The sequence below is a fragment of the Microcebus murinus genome, chromosome 10 (assembly GCF_040939455.1).
Source record: "Microcebus murinus isolate Inina chromosome 10, M.murinus_Inina_mat1.0, whole genome shotgun sequence".
NCBI classification, from domain to species: domain Eukaryota; kingdom Metazoa; phylum Chordata; class Mammalia; order Primates; family Cheirogaleidae; genus Microcebus; species Microcebus murinus.
Window position 1 is genome coordinate 24,806,014 of NC_134113.1, and position 19,274 is coordinate 24,825,287.

At 40.4% G+C, this 19,274-nt stretch overlaps 1 protein-coding gene across 2 annotated transcripts in view; it reads left to right on the forward strand.

Moving 5' to 3' along the window:
* FGD6 (FYVE, RhoGEF and PH domain containing 6) overlaps positions 1-19,274 on the forward strand; it is a 116,257-nt gene that overhangs the window by 85,195 nt on the left and 11,788 nt on the right. For both annotated transcript variants that reach the window (XM_076007100.1, XM_076007101.1), the window contains exons 9-17: positions 1,148-1,198; positions 4,434-4,492; positions 4,576-4,647; positions 5,721-5,789; positions 6,302-6,385; positions 7,209-7,288; positions 15,960-16,062; positions 17,414-17,560; positions 18,746-18,848. In XM_076007100.1, the coding sequence (XP_075863215.1) occupies positions 1,148-1,198; positions 4,434-4,492; positions 4,576-4,647; positions 5,721-5,789; positions 6,302-6,385; positions 7,209-7,288; positions 15,960-16,062; positions 17,414-17,560; positions 18,746-18,848 (768 nt within the window). The remainder of the gene's footprint in view (positions 1-1,147; positions 1,199-4,433; positions 4,493-4,575; positions 4,648-5,720; positions 5,790-6,301; positions 6,386-7,208; positions 7,289-15,959; positions 16,063-17,413; positions 17,561-18,745; positions 18,849-19,274) is intronic.

The following is a 19,274-nucleotide window of genomic DNA, read 5'->3' on the forward strand; positions in this document are numbered from 1 at the left end:
GGCAATGGGAAACCACCCAACATTTCTCAGCAAAGAAGGAAGTGTTGCCTTAATCCTATGACATTCCTTGGTATTAAAGATTTGTTATATAAAACCTATTGCCTCAGGTTTTTTCTGTTTTTAAGAACTACTATAGAGCACATTGCTTATTTATAGACCATCTTCATCTCAGTCTCAGTCCTATTGACATTTTAGGTCAGATAATTCTTTGTTGCGGGGCTGTATTATAGGGTGATACTGCATTGTGATGAACACAACTGTCTCCAGTCATTGCCAAATGTAGGCAAATTCATCCCTATTTGAAACCACTGGTTTAGATAGGTGTATTGAATTTCTTTGGCATCCTGGGCATTATTAGACTCTTAGATTGACAAATGCAGGAGTACTTTAGGCATTGAATTTATTTATTTATTTTTGAGACAGAGTCTCGCTCTGTTGCCTGGGCTAGAGTGCCATGGCGTCAGCCTAGCTCACAGCAACCTCAAACTCCTGGGCTCAGGCGATCCTCCTGCCTCAGCCTCCCTAGTAGCTGGGACTACAGGCATGTGCCACCATGCCTGGCTAATTTTTTCTATATATTTTTAATTGACCAATTAATTTCTTTCTATTTTTTAGTAGAGATGGGGTCTCGCTCTTGCTCAGGCTGGCTTTGAACTCTTGACCTTGAGTAATCCATCCGCCTTGGCCTCCCAGAGTGCTAGGATTACAGGAGTGAGCCACCTCGCCTGCCTGAATTTATTAATGCCTTAGAATTTTATACTAGACATACATTGGACTTCAACATTAAGGTAGTTCCTATGTGTTGGGGTGAAGGAGGTGAACTGGCATCAGGAGACCTGGGTTCTCATGTTGGCTCTGCCACAGAGAGGTCGTTTGACTTGGGTGAGACTCTTTGCTCAGTAATCTGATTCCTCATCTCTAAAATAACCAGTGTTATCTCTGAGGCTCTTTCCAGCTCTGATTCTACATCCTGATTTCAGATTGGTCTCAGAGCTTTATTCTTTTACATGTTTAGAAAATTAGTACAATTTAACTAACATATGTAGTAACCAACAAGACTGACAAGTATTCAAAAGGAAAGATAAGTGTTTTAGGCTCATTACTTTATTGTGCTTAAATACTATAATTTTTTTTTTTTCTTTTCTAGATTATTTGAAGAATCTCAAAGAAGATGCTGGAGATTACAGAGACACTCAAGGTAAATAACTTTTTGTGTTCTCATGTTACAGAGGTTTTTATATTATGTTTATTTAGATCTAGAAAGTAAAAACATACTGATCACAAAACCCATATACAAAACTGTACTCATAAGACTTGAAGCCTTTTTTAAAACTCTATTTTGGACAGATTTAAAATAGAACCAGATAAAGTAGTAAAGTGGTGCTGGAGGCAGGTGAGATAAAGGAACAAAAGAGGCACACAGCGAGCCTTCATGAGAGCCAGCCTCCTGTGAGCGTGGACTGGGCATGGCCGAGGGTCGGGGAGCTTTGCCCTCCTGTGCTTGGTCACGCTCTACCTGTGGCATGTTTGATGTCTCTAGATAGCCCTTTCTCTGTCTTGTAACGGAGACTGAACCAGGTGATCTTCAAGGTCCTTTTAAGCTTTCAAATCATGAGTCCTTGAAGTGACTAAACTACAAATCAGGGACAAGGTCTAATAAAGTATATTATTCTGGGACTGTTTAACATTAGGCGTTGGCCTTACCACCCTTCCACCCTCCTAGTACCTAAGGGGAACAGTCCATTATTATACAAGGGACTCTTTTGATATTCGTGGGGCCATTGGAGTTTCTATGTGTTTCTCTCTATCTATGTCTCTCATTATCTATGTCTCTCTCACACACACAGATTAAGTCTGTTCAGGTGTTTCTTTCTGTTTATCCCCAAGCTACTTCATTCAAATGTCATAGGTATACCCCTGGTTCTAATCTGTGGAAACACATAAAACAAGTCCATGTCCACCCATTCATTTAATGAATTTTGATTACATGCTTGTGCGTCCTTTACAATTTCAGAGCAAAAAGTTGAACAAGTTTTTAACCCATTTTGTAGAGATTCTTATTCATTCTCTTAATCATTTAATTCCCCTTCTCTAACATCTTTTATTTGCAAGTGTTATGCTTTTAAAGATGCTTTATTAAAGGAAAAGATTGTGGTGGGGGATATATGTTTCTTTTCTTCAGTGAACATGTACTCTACTCAGTGAAAAAGTTTATAATATCCATCAAGTAAAGAACAAAGCAGATGGCTTCAAAGTAAGGCTGCACTGCTCATTAGAATCATTCTGAACAGGAAGAAAGTTTAGAGATTGAAGGGGCAGAGAAGCTTTGCCGGAGAAAAGTAAGACTGGAGAGGGTGGGCAAGAGCAAGAGTAGGCATTCCAGACCAGAGCCCGTCTCATGAGGATAAAAATTATATACAGAATTTAGCAAATAGAAAGAAAACATCTATCTGGGGTCCCGGGCTCCTGCCTTCAAGGAAAGTGAGTTATTAGCTCCATTTTACAGATAAAACAAATAGGAGGCCAGAGATCAAGGAGATTATTTAAAGGAAACTACATAATTTAGCAAAGACACAGATTAGAATAAACAATGAATAGTGAGGGCCAGTGTATGGCCAGAGGCCAATCACATGGCGAGCAGCTACAGATGAGACCGTCCCACTCTAGGGTGAGAGAAAGTGAGAGAATATACCTTTGAAAGGTAAGCAGAAGAGTTAAAGGAATAGGGTCATGGGGCCTCTTAAAGAGATGCAATGGGGAAAGCAGATTTGCTGGCTGAATTGGAGAACTCAGCTTCAAGGCCAGGTGACCAAATAGCAGCTTTGTCATTCGTCCGTTCATTAAATCCTAAGGCTTATCTCCCCTGCCCACTGGGAATTCTAGCAGGCCAGGAAGCAAGGGATGTGTCCAAGGTAATTCTCGAATATTTGCTGTGAAGAGATTATCAGGTGCAGTGAATTCTCATATATAGTTGGGGTCTCTATGTAAGGAAATACTGCTTTCCTTTATAATAGTAATAATAACACACTCTTAAAAATTACAGAAACCTCCACAGTTTGTACCAGAAAGAGAATCTCTTAGTAGGTTACAGTAGTCAGACCAAAATATCTCAACCCCTTTTCAGACACTGATCTTTTGTTTTTTAATAGTCCTTTCATCAGTGACCACTGTCACTGCCACAATAGCCTGGGGGGCGGGGGGCATGCTTCACTCTTTAAGACTGTACCAGTTTCTTCCTATGAGCATGCTACTCTCAGATTGTACAGGATAATCTTCTTTGTGTGGGTTTCTAATGAGCATTGCATGGTGATTAGCATACCTGCCTCCTGCCCACTAAAGGCCAATTGGTTTTCTCAGTCATTCTGACAACCAAAAATTGTCTTTACACGTGTCCCTGGAGGAGCTCTACTGCTTGGGGTTGAGAATAACTGTAGCCCTAAAGCAGACAAAATGCGGACTTTTTCCTTTATATGTAGTTACAGAGATGCCCAGGCTAGAGCATTCAAAAACATTTTGCTAAAGGCAAAGGGTTAATAAAAAGACTAAAACACAGATAGTCCCGTGAAGCTAAATAACCAAGCTCACAAAATGACACACGTAATTTCCTAAGGTCTGGTATGCCTCCATGTGGCATTTCTCCCATTTCTAATTCACACTTCCTGGAATTAGACTAAGAGAAGGAGGCCGAGCCCTGCCCCTCTTTTCTTTTATTATTTTTTTGTTTTCTAACTTTTTTTTTTTTTTTTTGAGACAGGCTAGAGTGAGTGCCGTGGCTCACAGCAACCTCAAACTCCTGGGCACAAGCAATCCTCCTGCCTCAGCCTCTAGAGTAGCTGGGACTACAGGCATGCGTCACCATGCCCAGCTAATTTTTTCTATATATATTAGTTGGCCAATTAATTTCTTTCTATTTATAATAGAGACGGGGTCTCGCTGTTGCTCAGGCTGGTTTCGAACTCCTGACCTCGAGCAATCCGCCGGCCTCGGCCTCCCAGAGTGCGCCCCTCTTAAATGGTCATTTCTTATAGTTCTTGTTTCCTATATCAGGATCCTTTTCCCTCACAATCATTCTCTCCTGATATAGTTTACATTGGGATAGTCCTTCACTTCCAGGTGAAATCCTATCCTTATCCTGGTAAACTGAACAGGACAATCAGATCCCAGCACAAAACAACCCTGATTCACGCTTTGGTTGACATCGTCTATAATATATTTTTTTTTTGGTTCATTTTTCATAAGAATTGTTTTTCCCTGTTTTTCCTTGATTTTGCCTATTTCAAACCTCATGTTTCTGCGTACTCATCATATAGTGAGCTCTTCCTGAGGTTGGTTGCTGTGAACTAGCTAACTTGTCACCTGGAATTGCTAAATGCTGCAAACCATTTGTCTCACTGGAATTGACCAAATGCACCTTCTGTTCCTACACATTTTAGATGCGCTTGCTGTTGTCATAGAGGTAGCCAACCATGCCAATGACACCATGAAGCAAGGAGTAAGTATCTTGATATCAGTGATTGATGTACTCTTGAACTTGAAAGCCTGGGCCTTCATATGCTCTACATTGTTTTTCTGTAGGACAACTTTCAGAAACTTATGCAAATTCAGTACAGCTTAAGTGGACACCATGAAATAGTGCAGCCTGGACGGGTGAGTGTTTTAGACTGCCTTTTGCAAATTTAATACAATGCATTTAGGCACCATTTGTAGCTGTTTTTCATTTCAGTTATGAAAATAGGTTATCGTCACTCTCATTGATCCAAACTCAGTCACTCTATCCATTCAAAGCTTTCATGATATAAGTCACTGTGACAATTTAATTAGGAGTAAATTCATTCATGATATAAGTCCAATTCAATTAGGAGAATGGCAAGGGACACCACAGAGTATCTGATTTAATGGGATCATTTTAGTATGTAATACCAGCTGGGCTCACATGGCTTTGAAGACAATTTCATTTAAAATCTTTAATAGACGAGAGGATTATGAAGGGAAGGAGAAAATTGATATTTTGATGCTCTTCATAAAGCACAAAAGCGGCCGAGGGAATGAATTCAGGAAAATTGCAAAATGCAGTTGTCAGGATGTTGGATGTGCTTCAGGATCAAGTGTGCACTTGGTCAATTACACATCTCTCCACACAGTATCCCTGGGGCCAATATTGGATTTATGTAACTCTGCTTGCTCGTCCAATTCCTAAATGACTTATAGGATTTAAAATTAACCATGACTGTAAAAAGTCACAAGGAAATTATGTCTCCATGGCCCTACACAAAAAAGTTTCTGAGGAAAGAAAGTTGATAAAGAGCTTATATGTGGGCCAGGCGTGGTGGCCCACACCTGTAATCCTAGCACTCTGGGAGGCCGAGGTGGGCAGATTGCTCAAGGTCAGGAGTTCATAACCAGCCCGAGAGAGACCTCGTCTCTACTTAAAATAGAAAGAAATTAATTGACCAACTAAAAATATATATATACAAAAAATTAGCCGGGCATGGTGGCACATGCCTGGATGTAGTCCCAGCTACTCAGGAGGCTGAGGCAGAAGGATTGCTTAAGCCCAGGAGATTGAGGTTGCTATGAGCTAGGCTGGTGCCACAGCACTAACTCTAGCCTGGGCAACAAAGTGAGACTCTGTCTCAAAAAAAAAAAAAAAAAAAGAGCTTATATGCGTAGTGGTTGTGTTATGATGGTAGGACTAAATAGATGTTTGTTTGGATAAATAGGTTTTTCTCAAAGAAGGAACTCTGATGAAGTTATCTCGGAAAGTAATGCAGCCCCGAATGTTTTTCCTGGTAAGAGGAAGTTCTGATGTGTTCGAAGCAGGGATAATTGTTTAATGAAAGGAGACATTTATCCATAGCAGATAAGCTTAACATATTCAAAATCAGTTTTAGTGGCATGTTTGGCTGTATTGCATATTTCAAGTCTGTTATGATGCATAATCAGAAGATTATTTCCTTTTGGAATGTAGTTTATTTCATTCCTAACTTGTAAGAATTGTTTTAATCATTTATTTAGGCAGACTGTAATACCTTAATGGGATTTAGAATTCACAAAACATTAAATCTGATACAGAACTTAGAAAGGAAGCACATTTTCCAGAAATTGCCTTTTTAATAATATTCTAATATAACATTCTAGGTGGTTATAGTGTGTATATCTGGATATAAGTATCTTATTCAGAGAGCTGTTAGTGAAGAAATAGTATTTTTCCTTAATTTCTGTATCTTATCAATACCTTTGTAGCTGAAATTCGTTTTTTTACTTTGTTTCTTTACTTACTGTGAAATGTTTCTACTTTCAGTTTAATGACGCCTTGCTATATACAACACCGGTGCAGTCTGGGATGTACAAACTGAACAACATGCTCTCATTGGCTGGAATGAAGGTCTGTGTATCTGTTAGAAGTTTTTTTTTAATTCAAATATATATAGTTATGTATTTGAGAAAAATCCCTAAGATAATCATCTTTCTAACATCTTTAACTTTTCTCTCTCCATATGTTACTGCCATGCTTTCATGTAGTCATTTGTTCACTCATGCATTAATTTATTCATAAGATATTTGTTGAGAACAATTATCAATAAAACAAGATAATAGCCTTGGTGGAAAATAGGAAGATGGGTTGATTCTTTTTCTCTCTGCCCCACCTCAATACCTATCCCCCCCCACCCTACACCCCCACCACAGGACTTAGCAGATAGTTGGGAAGATAACACACTACGCATAAATACCTATAAAGTAGACAGTAATAAATATCACCAAAAAGGCACAGTTAAAGTGTTTAGGAGTTCAGAAAATAAAGAACTTGCAGCTTTTGGTAGGCATGGTTGAGGGATTGGCTTGCAGCTTCTGATAGGCAGCAAGGAAAGAGGGAGAATCCTGGAGGCCGTTTTAGACTTTTAGAGGAAGAGCCAGTGGGCCTTAAATTATACACGGCATTTGGCTATGCTGACATTTTAGGCAAAGGCATTCCGGGTAGAGGAAATACCGTGAGTAAAAGCCTGGAGGTGGGAAAGCTGGGCCTGTTTGTGGATATTTAAGTTCCCCTGGAGCATAGAGTAGGCAATGGAGAATAGCGGCAGATAAAGCTGGACGGGAAGGTTGGTTGTAGATGTCAGCTGTTGGGGGCATTCAGCAAATTCAACTGCAGTTCAGAGTTGGGATTTTCCATAGGATACGTTTGCTCAAACTGTTATGCTTTCTTCCAGGTTAGAAAACCCACCCAAGAAGCATATCAGAATGAATTAAAGATTGAAAGTGTAGAGCGTTCCTTCATTCTCTCAGCCAGGTAAACTTTTAAAGATTTGTGTAGGCCGGGCGCTGTGGCTCACGCCTGTAATCCTAGCTCTTGGGAGGCCGAGGCGGGCGGATTGCTCAAGGTCAGGAGTTCAAAACCAGCCTGAGCAAGAGCGAGACCCCGTCTCTACTATAAATAGAAAGAAATTAATTGGCCAACTGATATATATATAAAAAATTAGCCGGGCATGGTGGCGCATGCCTGTAGTCCCAGCTACTCGGGAGGCTGAGGCAGAAGGATCACTCAAGCCCAGGAGTTTGAGGTTGCTGTGAGCTAGGCTGACGCCACGGCACTCATTCTAGCCTGGGCAACAAAGTGAGACTCTGTCTCAAAAAAAAAAAAAAAAAAAAAAAAAAAAAAAAAAAAGATTTGTGTAGATGAATTTTTGTCAGTATAACAGGATCAGATATCGCCAGCACTTTTTACATGTAGGTTAACTATTAGACTTTGTGTTTCTTCCTCCTTTTCTTTTCCAATACCATGCAGGTGGCTCTGGGTTTACCAATAGGGTACTGGCAGCACAAAGGTAAAAATGTTCCTCTGAATAGAATAGTAATGGTGAAAGTGCTTTGCTGGTCATTTTTTTAAGTGAATATTTCAAATTGTTTTAAAAAAACAACCAGCGTTTTGTAGTTTACATGGAAGTTTTCACAGCTCATTTAAAGGTTGTAACAAACCTTTGAGGTAGGTATCATCTCATACTAAAAATGAGGAAACTAAGTTGCAGAAAAATTGGGTTGCTCTCTTAAAAATGCATAGCTGGCAAAGCCAGGATAGAAATTAAAATTAAGTCTTTTGTTTTTAAATCCATTGTTTTTTGGTTTTGGGTTTGTTTTTTTTTTTCTTTTCTTTTCTTGAGACAGAGTCTTGCTTGGTTGCCCAAGCTAGAGCGCCATGGCATCAGCGTAGCTCACAACAACCTCAAACTCCTGGGCTCAGGCCATCCTCCTACCTCAGCCTCCCGAGTAGCTGGGACTACAGGTGTGAGCCACCATGCCTGGCCTATCCATTGTTATTTATGATACCACCTTGCCTCAGACAGGAACCTGCAGTGACTTTCGTATAAATCAGAATATATTACCATAATGTAATTCAAGCGCCAAGGAAACCTAAAGCTGTATGACTCATACATATACATTATTGAATTATTGGCTGAGTGTCAGAAGTGGATATTTGGGAGGAATTGACTGGTGAAGGGGGAGACACCAATAGTGATAGTATGTTCCTCTGCAGGATATAGATAGTGAGTCTGTGTGGCTCTTCTCAAACTTAACCTTTGATATAATAAAAAATAGTACCAAAGTATTATAATACTTGCTGTGTGCCAGATATTATCCTAAAGACTTTATGTATATTAATTCATTAAATCTTTGCAGCAACCTTCTAAGGCAAGTTACTATTATTATACCCATTTTATGGTGAAAAAAGTGACCCAATATTAAATAGCAGAGCCAGGATTTGAACCCAGGCAGTCTGCTTCTAGCTGGGTCCATATCACTAAAAATCAACTAAGATCTTAGTAGCAGAGTAGTAGTTGGAATCATTTATTACTCTGCATTGGGCATAGTACTCAGTGTTTTATATTTATTTTCTTTTTTAAGTTCCATGATAACTTGTGGGTTGGGTATTATCTTTATCTTCTGGGTAAGAAAAATGGAGAGGTTCATAGAGGTTAGTTAAACAGCACATCTAAAGTTACACAGGTAGTAAGCAGTGGAGCTGTAATTTGAACGTAGCTGAATCTGACAGCCACTATAATTCTACCTATGTCCGTGAATGTCAAAGGCTCAGACCAAATGTCTGACTTCCCCATAGAAATCCTCTTTGGGATACGTTACTCCTCTGAAATGAAATGGCCACTGCTACCTGACATACTGGATGACGGAAGACAAATGCCTGTGTTCAGGGTTTGTCAAATGCTTCCCAACTCTACCCATCAGGGCAAGCAAAATTCCTGGGGTACTTGGAGCATCCCCCAGATATCAGTGTTTGATGAATGAAAGTAAACTCTTGATCACTTGGCACTGTGACTTTTTTTTTTTCTTTGAGGGATAGGGGACTTTGAACAAAAGTTCGAAGAATATCAAGTCCATGTATATCAGGCTTCTGGCGAGTACTTGAGCTTGGTTCTTTAAATCAAGAAAGTTATTTTCAAAGGTCCAAAGAGAAAATGCCTATAGAAAGGTCAAGTTTTCAATTATACTTATATGTAAAAATGGGCTTTGGTAAGAATAATATTCTAGTTTATTAATAAAAATTAAATAATTTGAGAAATTATAGTAAATCTTTTTTTCTTTGGTTGCCTGTCATATAAATACCTGGATGTTCATGTTTATCCAGATCAGTACCAGATAAGTGTATTGAACAGCTCTGATAGAAGTTTATATCGGTGTAACTTTGAAAGAGAATTTCTAACTGATTATGACTTAGTCTTTACTATTCTAATTTCTCCTTTGTTTTTTTCTTTTTTTTTAATTTTTAAACTTTTTTTTTTTTTATTTTGAGACAGAGTCTCCCTCTGTCACTCTAGGTAGAGTGCAGTGGTGTCATCGTAGCTCACAGCAACCTCAAACTCCTAGGCTCAAGCAATCCTCCCACCTCAGCCTCCCAGAGTGCTAGGGTTACAGGCACGAGCCACTGCACCCAGCCTCATTTATCCTTAAATGCAACTTGCTATCCCTGGAGTTAGCCTTCCGTTGTTTTTCCCTGTGTGGTCACAGCCCCACATGTGCTCTGCTCTGTGTCAGCCACAGAGGGAAAAACAGTCCTTTCTCTGCCAGTTTTACACTGACTTCTCTCTCACAGCTCCATCTCAAGGAAGTATTTTTTTCACAAGATGCTAAGATACTTTAGAACAGGATGAAAAATCACAGTCCTGCCAAGAAGATGCTAGAAAAGCAGAATGTGTGCCTTTCATAAATGAGACTCATGCAATAACAGAGGTGCAGAATTGGCTTTCATAAATACCAGCTTTCATAAGAATCACTTGTGTGGAGAATAGTTGTGCCTTATTTCAGGGGTGGGCAGGAAGGTCATATATAAACCATTTTATATATTGTTCTTTGAATATGATATATGGATCCCTTCTGCTGCTAGTCTTTTTGATAATAGTCTGGTGCTCCGTGATATAGGCACTGATTACAGTCAGCAATCACTGCTGAGTCAGAGTAACTTTAGTGATGGGAGAGATTCACTGTTTGGAGACTGGCACATGGGGAGCAGCTGGGGAAGGGGACTCTCTAATGTCTATCATCCATTCAACAAATTTTTATTTAGCACCTACCCTGTGCCAGGAGCTGGGGTACAAAGTCCCTCACCTTAAATGGCTTTGTTCTGAAGGGGGGCGGGGATATACAATAATCAGGTAAAATATAATTTGAGATATTACATGTTATGAAGAAAAATAAAGTAGACTGAAGGCACAAAGAGTGATGGAGTAGGCCATTTTAATGAGGAGATCAGAAAAGTTCTCTGTAAGAAGCAGACATCAGAAAGAAGCAAATTCTGGGTGAAGGGAACAGCAAAAACATAGGAAGGAAGCAGGAAAGAGTTGAGTATGTTAAAGAAACAGCAAGAAGTCCAATGCAGGTGGAGCCTAGTGTCCCAGGGAAGGTTAAATGTGAGGTAAGGTGGGGGTCAGGGAAGGTCCTATGAGGTCTCCTAGACCGAAGTGAGGTCATTGGATTTTTAGTGTGATAGGAAACCATCCAAGGGTTTTAAGCTGAGAATTGATAGGGTCTAATTTATAGTTGTAAAATATCACACTGGCTGCTTTGTAGAAGACAGACCATCGGGGCACTAGAGCAGAAGTTGGAAGACCAGGTTGAAGGCTGTGGATGATGGTGTCTTGGATTAGAGTGGTGAGAAGAGATCAGAATCAGGCACAGCCATAGGATCACTGATAGGCTGAATGTGGGGGTATACAGGAGAAATCATAGAAAGTTCTCAATAAAGGAAAAAGAAATTTCCAAGGGCAGATTAAGCTGGTATGAGGGAGAGGGAGGTAACACATATTGAATGCCACCACTGTGCCATGGTGTCCTAAATTCCTCTACCACAGTGAGGCAGGTCCTGTGTCATAGGTTAAAAGGGGGTAGGTTTTGGATGCAAGATTAAAAGAGAAATAAATTTTTTTTTTTTTTTTTTAGACAGAGTCTCATTCTGTTGCCCTAGCTAGAGTACCGTGATATCAGCCTAGCTCACAGCAACCTCAAACTCCTGGACTCAAGCGATCCTTCTGCTTCAGCCTCCCAAGTAGCTGGGACTACAGGCATGCACCACCATGCCCGGCTAATTTTTTCTATATATTTTTAATTGGCCAATTAATTTGTTTCTATTTTTTAGTAGAGACGGGGTCTCACTCTTGCTCAGGCTGGTTTCGAACTCCTGACCTCTAGCGATCCGCCCGCCTCAGCCTCCCAGAGTGCTAGGATTACAGGTGTGAGCCACCGCGCCTGGCCGAGATATAAAATTTTAAAAAGAAAAAATGGGAGGTGGTAAGAAGGCCTCTTGTAATCTGGTTTCTCTCTGCCTCACTGGCCTTGTCTCCATTCACTCTCCCCATGCCCCTAACACATTGCATGTCCCATCAGCACGGGTCTGCCTGTGACTCTCCATGTGTGCCAGCCTACTCCTCATCCTTCTACCTTGCACAGGCAATACCTCCACCTGGAATTTGTCCTCCATTCATTATGGAACAGGCAGCCTCTACTTGGGCCAGGCATTGTGCTAGGCATTGGCACGCAGTGGAGCATTAAAAGGGTCCTTCCCTCACTGAGCTTACATTCCACTGGGGAAGACATATACTCAGCAAACATTAACACAAGTAGGTATTATTGTGATTGAGACACAGGAAAAGCACCAGGTGCTATGAGGCTGTAAAGCAAAGGACCTTGAGCTAGACTGGGAGGGCGGAGAGGGCAGTCGGGGAAAGCTTCCCTAAAGACCTGCTGTGGATATGACTCATGAAGGATAAGTAGCAGTTGGATAGCCAAAGAGGAAAGAAGAACCTCCTGGGCATCAGGAGCGATGTGTACGAAGGTCATGAGGTGGAAAGGGGCACGGCACCTTCAAGAACTGGAAGGCCAGTGTGGCATGAGCTCATGAGTGAGCAAAAGATAGACCCAAAATAAGCCTAAGAGACAGGTGTTATAGATTATGCAGAACCATCTTGTGGATTTTGGTCTTTAGCCTAAGAGCTGTGAGAAGCCACTGAAAGGCTTATTTATACAAGGGAGTGATGTGTGTTGTGATCGGATAGGCATTTTTAAAGATATGGCTGCTATGTGGACTACGGCTTGGGAGTTAGACTGAGGGAGGTGGCTAATTAGAGGTAGGGGATGAGAGGGAAAGGTTCTTAGGTGTGAGTCTTTCAGCTTGCACGGTGTTCTGGGTTGTGGGGCCATGCACTGTGGTAGGGAGCGCTGGGAGTAGAGCGGCTCTGGGGGGGAAATCAGATTTGTTTCAGACGTGCATGCTGGCATGCCTGTGAAACATCCAAATGCAGCCATCAAGGAGTAGTTTCGGCCGGGCGCGGTGGCTCACGCCTGTAATCCTAGCACTGGGAGGCTGAGGAGGGCAGATCGCTCAAGGTCAGGAGTTCGAAACCAGCCTGAGCAAGAGCGAGACCCCATCTCTACTAAAAATAGAAAGAAATTAATTGGCCAGCTAATATATATAGAAAAGATTAGCCGGGCATGGTGGCACATGCCTATAGTCCCAGCTACTCGGGAGGCTGAGGCAGGAGGATCGCTTTAGCCCAGGAGTTTGAGGTCGCTGTGAGCTAGGCTGGTGCCATGGCAGTGTGGCCCAGGCAACAGAGTGAGACTCTCTCAAAAAAAAAAAAAAAAAAAAAAAAAAAAGGAGCCCTTTCTGTAAGGATCTGGATGTCAGAAGGAAGCCTGGGCCAGAGCTGTATGTTTGGGCGTGGTCAGTTTAGAGATGGCCTAAGCTTAGGGGACCGATTGAGGGTACCCAGAGAGACAGAGAGTGCCCTGCCAAACTCCTATAATTCTCCAAGTCCTAACTTTGTCATCACCTCTGCAAAAGCCCTCCTGCTGTCCAAATTTGGTACTTTGCTACTTTTGTGTTATTTGTCTACCTTACATTTGTTATATCCTATGTAAATTTATTGTTTCACCTCAGTTTGGTGTGAGCCCTTAAAAGTGACGTGTATTTTATGTGCCCAGTTCGTGGCTTGAGTCCTGGCACTTAGTAGGCTCCCAATGAATGTTACTCATGTGAATTGAAGTTATGTGGCCTTTGAACCTTGGAGTAATACAAGTAGAAAATTGTGTGGCAAGGTCCAGTCAGAAATCCCTGCTATGGGAGGGCTTTTCCCCAGGGTAATACATCTCGGTCAATGGGAACATGGTTCTTGTTTGACACAAATTTGCTTTCTGGTAATGTACACACTCTACAAAGAAAAGAATACTTGGCTGAACTGTTTTTCAATCTGAAGAAGATGCTGATTCTTCTGCTAATCATGTTGCAAAGGGAGACCAAGAATGTCTCCACTGGATGCTGCAGGCAAATGTGTGTGGTCTGGGAGAAATGTGTTATCAAGAGCTGGTAAACATTGTCTTGGCAGAACCCCACACAAGAGAGAGCCAGGAATGATTAAATGAAAGAACAGCATATGTGACATGATTTGCACAGTCGAATCACATTCCACATGCTTCCAAGGCTCCAGAAGAATCCAACAGCAATTCTCAAATTTGCCATCTGCCTCTCTGCTTTCTGTTACTTCTTCCAGTGAAGAGCTGGGGAGCGATGGGGAGGTGGTAATATTTTATGAATGTTTGCTTGGAAGCCTAAGCATGTGTTCTTATAGTGTAGTTCTTCAGAGAACACGAACAGAGGCTGGCAGTGACCTGGTGGTGAAGGGTCCAATCCTTAACTACACTTGGCTCTAATACCAGCTCATCACTTGGTGGCCTGTTGTCTATAAAGCAAATTATCTAACATTGCTGATCCTCGGTTTCCTTATCTGTAAATGGCAGTGGCAGACTGTGATATTGTCATGGGGGCATGTATGATCCAGTATATATTCTGTGGGAAGCTCTGAGGGTGAGACATGGTGTCATTTGCTAAGCATTTGGCACAGTTGGCTGACATTAACTATTAAATGGTATCTAGTTTTGACAGTAATGCTAGTAGAGGTAACTAAGCTGGCCTTGTTTGGTTTTAGAGAGAAAGGGGTTGTTTATTTTGTTCTTTGTATGTAATGGAAATTTGAGAAACATGTCAGTTTTTAAATTTTATTTGGAAACTGGATTTCCACCTTCTCATAGCCATAGGAATGAATATTCTAAATGCCACTCAAGCTATTTAATAGGGAGGTACATTCCAGAGAATGATTCTTTAGAGGAAGCAAGTAGTTGCTAGTATTCTTTTTTCCCACCTAGTATCTTCTCAACATGACCTAGGTTCTTCAAAATATAGCAGCATGTTGCCTACATATACCATTATTTATGATGGTATTTTCTATTTTAGAAATATTGTTTAAAAGTTCAAGTAGACTTAAAATTAGAGTGAATAAGGCAATGTGAACTGCATATTCAATCACACAGATGCAAAAATTAAGATTTTGCCACCAATTTTCCTGTTTTATAACTTTCTAACATATTTTAAAATAAATTACAGATATCAGGTCATTTTACTCCTACATATTTCAGTATTCCTCTCTAAAAAATACAGACCTTTTTTTTTACACAGTCACAATCCCAATATGATGGATCTTATTTTATTATCGTGGAGTTTTAAATTGACTGTTAAAGTCTCTCATTCTCTCTGTTTCCCTTTCTTGCTCTCTCTACATGTATATGTATATGTATATATTTAGAATGCCTAAAGTGTGCCTCTCAATTTTGAATATGCAAAACAAAATTTAAACCATAGTTGCCTAAATGTGCTCATGCCAGTGATTTGGAGTTACTACAGAGGTTTTGGGGAGAGGCATGGTTGTAAAAATCCAGGAAAAAAAAATACCCTTTTCTGAACCTGCTTTCCCCTATTCAGCCCATTGCCACCTAGAATTGAATTAAAGATTATCTCCCGATGAGCTGAGCATAGACACAGAAGACTTGGGGGGCTAAATAGGTAGAGGAGCCCTAACAACAGCTGCAGGCTATTTCCCTTATTAACTACTCCTTCAACATCTGTCTTAAGATACTGAAAATATGTTCTCTTTACCCCACTGTCCGTCTAAGATATTTTCAGTAATGTTTAATACTCTAAAGATATTTAGTAGTTTATGCTAAAAATTGGCATTTGCAACTTGATTGCTGGGAAGACTTAAATTCTAGGAGTATGTCTTAGGAAACTCCTTGGTTATGTAAAAATCATAATCATTAATAATAGTAGAGTAGACCTTAAACTCAACAGAAATAATTCCAAATTTAGGAGACTTCAAAAGCTATTATATTTAACATAAAATAGAACGTTTGAGGGGAAAAAATACATGGTATTTGCTAGAGTGCCATAGGTTCTCTATTGCCTACTCTGACTATTTGTTCCCATAAAACGTCAGAGATGCTTCTTTTGACTGGTATTGTTGGAGGGTGGTAGGATCTGTTGCCATGGGTGCAGGAAAAGAAGTACGAAAAAGGCAAAAAAGAAAAGCTGACATCTGGTTGATGGAACCTTCTTTTGCCCCCAACAGTTCTGCCACAGAAAGGGATGAATGGCTAGAAGCGATTTCCAGATCAATAGAAGACTATGCCAGGAAAAGAATCACCTTCTGTCCTAGTAGGAGTCTTGAAGAGGTATTGTCTTGTCCTTCTTTTTTTTTCTTTTAGTGCATTTCAAACAGTTTTTACCTTTTGGATACATTTCTCAGGGGTTTAGAAAAGCAACATGTGTGTCAGAGAATGATTGAAGGTGTGTGTCTAATTTCAGTACTAAATGTTTATCCATTAGTGTCTAACTGCAAGACTGTGATACCATATAGCATATTTGTGTATTTTCCTAGTTTTTTTTTTTTTTTGCTTTTGTTTTTGAGACAGAGTCTTACTCTGTTACCCAGCTAGAGTGCCATGGCGTCAGCCTAGCTCACAGCAACCTCAAAATCCTGGGCTCAGGCAATTCTTCTGCCTCAGCCTCCTGAGTAGCTGGGAATACAGGCATGTGCCACAATGCCCATCTAATTTTTTCTATATATATTTTTAGTTAGCCAATTAATTTCTTTTTTTTTTTGGAGATAGAGTGTCACTCTGTTGCCTAGGTTAGAGTGCCATGGCGTCAGCCTAGCTCACAGCAACCTCAAACTCCTGGGCTCAAGTAATCCTCCCACCTTAACCTCCCAAGGAGCTGGGACTACAGGCATGTGCCACCATGCCCGGCCAATTTTTTGTATATATATTTTTAGTTGGTCGATTAATTTCTTTCTATTTTTTTGGTAGAGATGGCATCTCAGGCTGGTTTTCAACTCCTGACCTCGAGCGATCCACCCACCTCGGCCTCCCAGAGTGCTAGAATTACAGGCGTGAGCCACCGCGCCTGGCCTATTTTCCTAGTTTTAAAACTTCATCATAAGGATGGGAGTGCTTAATCGTAAGCACTCTGGGAGGCCGAGGCGGGCAGATCATTTGAGCTCAGGAGTTTGGGACTAGCCTGAACAAGAGTGAGACCCCGTCTCTGCTAAAAATAGAAAGAAATTAATTGGCCAACTAAAAATATATAGAAAAATTAGCTGGGCATAGTGACGCATGCCTGTAGTCCCAGCTACTCGGGAGGCTGAGGTAGGAGGATCCCCTGAGCCCATGAGTTTGAAGTTGCTATGAGCTAGGCTGATGCCACTGCACTCTAGCCCGGGCAACAGAGTCAGACTCTATCTCAAAAAGAAACACTTCATTGTAGAAAATACAGAATATTTAAAGGAAGAAACCACTTGGCTGTCATCCTACTACCACAGGCATCTTTTTAAGTTAATTTTGCATTAGAGGATTTTCACAATGTAGCTAATCTAAATAGTCTGAGCACATGAAAGATATAATGGCCCATATTTCATCCCACATCCTTAGTGATAACCATGGGATGCCACTACCAAATAAAAAGGCTCACTTCTATAGCAGGTATCGTGTATGGAGATAATCAGAAGTTGTTCTTCTTCCGTAGGCAGACTCAGAAAATAAAGAGGAACTTAGTCCTCTTGGATCAAAGGCTCCCATCTGGATTCCTGATACCAGAGCCACAATGTGTATGATCTGCACAAGTGAATTTACTCTGACCTGGAGACGACACCACTGCCGAGCCTGCGGAAAGGTTAGCTAGGATGGCACCCATCTACGTTGTGATTTTCCCGTTGTAAACTGTAGTAGTTGAAAACAACAACAAAAGAATGGTGGTGGAAAACATGGATGGTGTTTTCTCTACATATTTAGGGGTGCAGGGAATTTTGTTAGGGAACTTCCCCCCTCCCATCCCAAAGTTACTTTAGAATGTCAGTAATAGATAACATTCATTCAAAAACAACAACTAACAAATCCACAATTAAATAGACCTTCACATTTAAGCTAATTGGGAACTTTCAGAGCTGAAGTTATCCCTAGTGATATTTCTAAGCCTTCAAGATGTATTAGTAAAATGAGCATACCATGTTTCCCTGAAAATAAGACCTACCCATAAGATAAGCCCTAGCAGGATTTCTAAGCATTTGGGCAATATAAGCCCTACCCCGAAAATAAGACCTAATGGTGGGCGTGGCTGCACAGCATATGTGCACAGCCCATGCATTTCGTTGCGGAGCAGTAAAGAAGAGGAGCAGCCCTTCTCATCTGCCCCATCGAGACAGCTACTATCTCAGAGGTGACCGGAAAGGTGCGCGCAGCCCCACCCACAAGGTCGGCTCCCCCTGTCAGGTCCCTGGCCATCCTGTGCATGCTGCAAGTTGAGGCTTTGAGGGGAAAATAACACATCCCCTGAAAATAGGCCCTAGGGTGTCTCCTTGAGGAAAAATAAATATGAGACCCTGTCTTATTTTTGGGGAAACACGATAGTAACAATGACATCAGAGAGTTACTCTAAAGATTAAAGGAAGTCCTGTTTAGAAAACATTTAGTACAGAGGTATACACTTGGTAGAGGACCAGAGAAGTGGTTGTTGCTATAGCAATGATAATGATTATGTTGACCACGATGATGCCTACCAGAACAGCTAACAGGATTTATTGTATGCCAGGTACTATTCTAAAGCATTTTGGATATATTAACTCCTTTATTATTTTATCTAGTAAGCACTTAGTAATCTGTGGCCTCTTCATCTTTCAAATATGATACTGTGTGTTAGTTCATTACATGCTTGAACTCCATTGAGTTATTATTAAGATGAAGTGAGATTCAATGACTATCAAACTGTTTTGAAAAGTGGACAGTACTATACATTGTAGCATACTTTATGGTTTGGAAACAAAAGTGTTTCTAATAAAATAATTCCAATGTGTTTTATCAGATTGTATGCCAAGCTTGTTCATCAAATAAGTATGGCTTAGATTACCTGAAAAATCAACCAGCAAGAGTATGTGAACATTGTTTCGAAGAACTGCAAAAATTAGGTAATATATAAGTAAAGATTTAACCAAAAATTCCTTTATTCCCCAGATGCTTTCAAACAACCTTCTAAAGGAATTATCTTTGGCACATTTGCAACATGATTATTGATACTTGTCTCAAAATTTGTATTGAGCTTTCTTAACTCCTATTTTGTGGGAATTCCAAGAGAAGTTGGACTAGAATTTATTTTTAATCTGCAAAAAAAGTTTTGCTAAGAAAACCAGTTGTAAAAATGTAATTATAGTGTAAAATGCTTAAAATAGTTAATAGGGTAACTTTGATTTTCAAGTAATTTTGAAGTTTCTAGTTTCACACAATAGTATGCTTATTACAAATCATTTTAATCTATCTGTAGAGTAATTCTCTAGGGAAATATACTAAAATATACTAAGCGGCACTTTGTTATCCTAATTCTAGTCACTTGAACT